At 35.2% G+C, this 5,003-nt stretch overlaps 1 protein-coding gene across 1 annotated transcript; it reads right to left on the bottom strand.

Annotated features, from left to right (window-relative positions):
* Window positions 1–4,152: 4,152 nt before the first annotated feature.
* Window positions 4,153–4,779, bottom strand: LOC145678032 (zinc finger BED domain-containing protein 5-like). The gene has a single exon (XM_081748206.1). The coding sequence runs from the start codon at window positions 4,777–4,779 to the stop codon at window positions 4,153–4,155; it is 627 nt and encodes a 208-aa protein (XP_081604332.1).
* Between the last annotated feature and the right edge of the window lie 224 nt (window positions 4,780–5,003).

The raw sequence follows: 5,003 nt of genomic DNA, 5'->3' as shown, positions 1-5,003 counted from the left end.
CGCTCTATATGGAATATTAGTTTGGAATATTAGTTACTTCAAAGCTTCCAGCACTTCCTGCAGCGGTCCTCCACAATTTCCATCAGTTAAAAGCTATTTCGTGCACGAACGGTTTAATACTTCTCTGCACTACCGCTTCTCAACTTGTTTCGGCGTTACGAAAAGTAGAAAGCTTTTCCCGTGCTGGTACTTCCGCAACAATGTTTATACGGGTAGTTGCTGAGAACTTCAATTTATATGCCCGTAGCCAAACTGCCTTTATAAAATTGTTACGTGAGTACCTTAGGATTCTGAAACATGGATTTTTGGATAAAGCATATTAGTTCCTAAGTGAAGTCTTGACCTGACTACGGTAGGTCCCCTAGTTTTTGAGCTATGTACCTTAAAAGTTCATTTTTTTCATGTTTTCGGCAGCCGGTAACTCCGAAAGGAAGCATTTGTGCATCCAGGTTAGTCTATACTTTCTGTCTTATCTTGGTGTCAGGAATCACTTCCCAAACGTTGTCGGTGTTGTTTTTGAAACACCCTGTATAACTAAGCTAGTATGTTAAACAATACAATGTTTCAAACCAGATTAGATTAGGTTTAAGGAATAGGATTAGGTTAACTAGGATATATGAAATAAGACAAGATAGGTTAGGTTAGGTTAGGCTCGAGTTTAGTTATAGTAATTTCATTATAAGGACAGGTGTCTACTGAATTGAAAATTTGATCGAGATTTGTTTGATGGTTCAAGAGTAATTAAGTTTTATTTATTTTTATGTATCTCCCTCTCCCATTTCCCTCCCCAAGTTCTCCCGTGAAAGTGAAACGATAAAAATCATCTCAGGTCCGAACCTCATCTATGTTAAAAATTTGATCGAGATTGATCCTTTGTTTCACGAGTTATCAAGTTTTATTTATTCTTTTTAACTCCTCTTTCTCCTCAACCCTAAGATATATAATCAAAGTAAATAGACAAAATACCACCTTAGGCCCGAACTTCATCTATGTTGAAAATTTAATCAAGATCGGTCGGGTGGTTCAATAGTGATGAAATGATAAAAGTCGTCCCAGATCCAAACCTTATCTATGTTGAAAGTTTGATCGAGATCGGTTGGCTGGTTCAAGAGATTAGGAGCCACAAACGTAGTTATAATTTTATAATATAGGTTATTATTATTATTATTATTATTATTATTATTATTATTATTATTATTATTATTATTATTATTATTATTATTATTATTATTATTATGCGTACTTTTGAACTTGCACGGCGAAATTACTGCAAAATATGTTTTATTTCTCTATTTTTTCGTGGATTGTATGCTTTCCTTGTGGGCATTAATTTCTCTCTAGGCCGTCGAATAAATGAAATTTGCTGTGCACTTTAGTGCAAATAACGTTACAGGAAGAAGCCGTTTCGTTCCAAAGATCAGGGTTCAACTAAGTAATGTTTGGCTTGTAATTTCAGGTGGCCCAATAGTGTAAAGGTAACGTAATGACTTTGTAAATAATACAGCTATCTAATATAGGTTTCAAATCCTGTTCACCCCAAAGTTATTTTTCTACAAAATGATTGTGAAGAATCGACTTATCATACTGGACAAGCAATACATAAGAATCTGGAAGCAAACACCTGTGTCATGATAGAAACGATTTACGAATGTTGGTTGGGAAAGGGCAAGGGAATTAGCAGGACATTCCAAAGACATCATTGATCTGCAGTATACACTTTTAGTGTTATCGTTCTCAGAAAGAAACATTACATCATTTCTTAAACAAAGTTAGACTAAAGCAATCGGTGGTGTAGTGGTAGTGTGCTAGACTTCCACATGGAAAATCTTGGCTGCAAACAGAGATTTATCTTCTGATGGAGAACTTACAAAGCATCACTGGCGATAATTTGAGTAAACAGTGTGTCCGTTCTACATCATACACTGCAGTGATAAGTATGTTTCATATTTATATTCGTTCCCCTCCCTCTCTCTCTTTCTTGACGTTTTCCTATCTTGTCTTTGCATCTTTCACTTCTCCCCCCTCTCTCTCAAGCACATACGCACTACATGTTCCAAAGTTAAAACGGAGCAAGAGTTCGATATACCTGGTCTGGAGAATTTAATTAACTAGGAACTTCGCCGTCGTGTTTTTCGTGCTCTGGAGATAACATCTCCAGTCCTAGTCATATCTGACACAAATACTGTTTAAACGCACAGAAATAAGTAAAATATCTTTTTTATCCTCTGGGTTACCGAGTCTCAGTCGAATTACCGGGTCACTACGGATTTGGGTCCTCGACCCAGTGGTGGTCTACATCATCCGACTGACACGATGATCCATTTGAGCTCTTAACGTGTTCATTATATATGTGCAAATAACGTTATATCCGGAAGAGATTAAATCAATGCTGGATGTTCGGAACAGATAAATCTTCGGAAAAGACTAGAAAATGGCCTCTTTGGTTATTTGAAAACATAATTTTATTTATACTAGTTCGACATAAAATTTGTTTCCATCCTATAATTCATTGTGTTGTATTCATGTTGAAATTTGAAACGTGCTACATTTATGAGTAACATAAACTTTTGCTTTCGAACATTTGTAACTTTTCATTACGATACAGTTTCTATTTTTAATATAGGGTATTTCTGATAGAAATTTAGCAGTAAAATAGCATTCTTCAATTTCTTTCTTTCTTTCTTTCTTTCTTTCTTTCTTTTTTTTTTCAGTTTGCATTAGTAGTCTGAAATGGAGAATATGACCAACGCTATCTACTGGGTATATTAGAATTTATTTTGGATCTGTACGTCCAATGAACATTACCGAATTTGCAATCGAACCACGCGGAAACAAAGCATGTGTGTTAAACTTTTGACATTATCCTAGATGTTTCTCGGAGATATACAGTTCTGTTGGAAATTGAGTATGCTATCCATTATGAAAGTGACATAATTAATGTTTAAAGCATCCTCTATATATTCGAATAGGTCTGAAAAAATATGTGAAAACAAACGTTATTTCTGTATTACTGTTGGATTTCTGGAAACGGAACTTTATAATGTTAGGTTGTTTTCTTACTACGTTAAAATTTCACATTTTTATCTGTTCTCCGTTTTATTTTCTTCTTTTCTCGCCTCTCTCTCTCTCTCTCTCTCTCTCTGCCTCATTTCTGAAGCTCTGTGTAATAAAAATCCATTGGTTTCAATGTTTCATTGTGTGTCAATTTCTCCATACATCTTATGAATCTTGTTTCGTCTCGGTTTTGTTATTTCATTTTATCGAAAGTAATACATGTGTAGTTTGAAATCAGAATTGCGCTCATGTTGTTAGCTAATTTTAGTATGGGAGAGAAGAAAGGAGGAGAGAGGGGGTCTCTTTACCTGACACGATTATGGGATAAGAAGGTGTATATTGGGTGGCCTAATTGCACGGCGTTAGGTGTCGCAATTTTTTTGATGCGGAGTGTACAAGCGCTAGCGTTTGACATTTCTCGTTTCGAACCCTAGCTATATAGGAAATGATTCGAAAACTAGGAGAATTGAAATCTTAAAGAAATTGAGAGAAAAGGAATACCATTCTCCCTAATTCGATCACCCTATTTGCGTGAAAGCATTTTTGTGATAGAGATATGCCCAAATAGCCAGTTATTTTTGGCTTTTGAAACCTTTCCATATTAATTTCGATATTTATTACAGAGATATTTATTATTTCGATATTATTATATTTATTAAAGTTAGTTTCGGTTTCCAAAACCTAAAAATCTATTTCGAGTTTTTGAAATCAAAACACCGGATTCGCTTTTCAAAGTCGAGTATCAGTTTCAGTTTTTGAAATCGAAAATCGGTTTCAGTTTGCAAAACCGAAAATCGATTTTGATTTTAAAAACCGAAACCAAAAAACGATTTGCAGATAGTTGATTTTCCAAAGAACTGAAAACCGAAAATGTCACGAAATGTGACATTTTTACTTTAAACTATAGGCCTCGTCCTATGTAGCGTCACTGTTGAGAAAGAATAAATACTTTTCAATCAACTATTTTTACTTTTCAACCCAACATGATTAAGAAAAGGTGCGCTATCTTTGTACTACTATTCATAATGAGGCGCATGCGATGCATGTGCTTGTTCTCGATATTTATTAATAACTGCATTGATATCCACGTTGGTACTTTCAGGCGCAAGGAATTGCACGCTTGCAGTTGGTTTCTGTGTTTAGTCTTGCTCCTCGCCATCGCTGATAACCTGCTTCACATAAATAGGAAGAGCTAAACTGAAGTAGCACCTTCAAAGCTTCAGTAAAAAGTTGTGGATAGGTTTGCTGAACAGACAGCCAAAACAGTGCCAGTTTTTTAGGGTTGAAATTGATACGGAGTGAGCTATCTTGAGATAGGTCGATTAGTTCCTCATCTGCCTTCACTGATATTCCAATTGAAATGCCACTGACAAACAGGTTTGCAATCCAATTCTGTTTCTTACACTTTTCCATATTTTCAAGGAAGTAACATTCAAAATTTTCTTTCAATGCCTCCAAACGTGCGGATATTCCAGAAATTACGGAATCCTCTGGGTTCACTTCATTTTCGATCACGAACGTTTGAGATGTTTCGAAATAGTTATAATTGTCATTTTCAACGTTACTTTTCCATAAAACAAGTTTCCTTATGAAATCTCCAATTTTATCATGAACTGCAAATATGTCGGCTACTTCTGTGCCTTGCAAGTAGAGATTAAGTTCATTTAGTTTCGAAAATATATCAGCCAAATAAGTAAGCTTCAGCAGAAATGCCTCATCGCACATCTTTTCTGCATACTCGGTTTTCTGATCCAAAACTATCGCGACTTATCACGTAGTTCTACAAGTTTTGTCAGCAATTCCCCCTTGATACCCAACACAATTCGATGTGCAAGTACTTCCCATCTCCTCAAACAGTTTACAGTGACTCCAGGAAATTGAAGGATATTGTAAATACTCATTTTTTTTTTAAATAAAAATATTTTGTTTTTACAAACAATAAATTTCCA

Source organism: Thermobia domestica, unplaced genomic scaffold (genome assembly GCF_964235325.1).
Source record: "Thermobia domestica unplaced genomic scaffold, izTheDome1.hap1.1 HAP1_SCAFFOLD_1738, whole genome shotgun sequence".
NCBI classification, from domain to species: domain Eukaryota; kingdom Metazoa; phylum Arthropoda; class Insecta; order Zygentoma; family Lepismatidae; genus Thermobia; species Thermobia domestica.
Note: the sequence above shows the minus strand (reverse complement) of the source record. Positions and strands in the feature narration are given on the sequence as shown.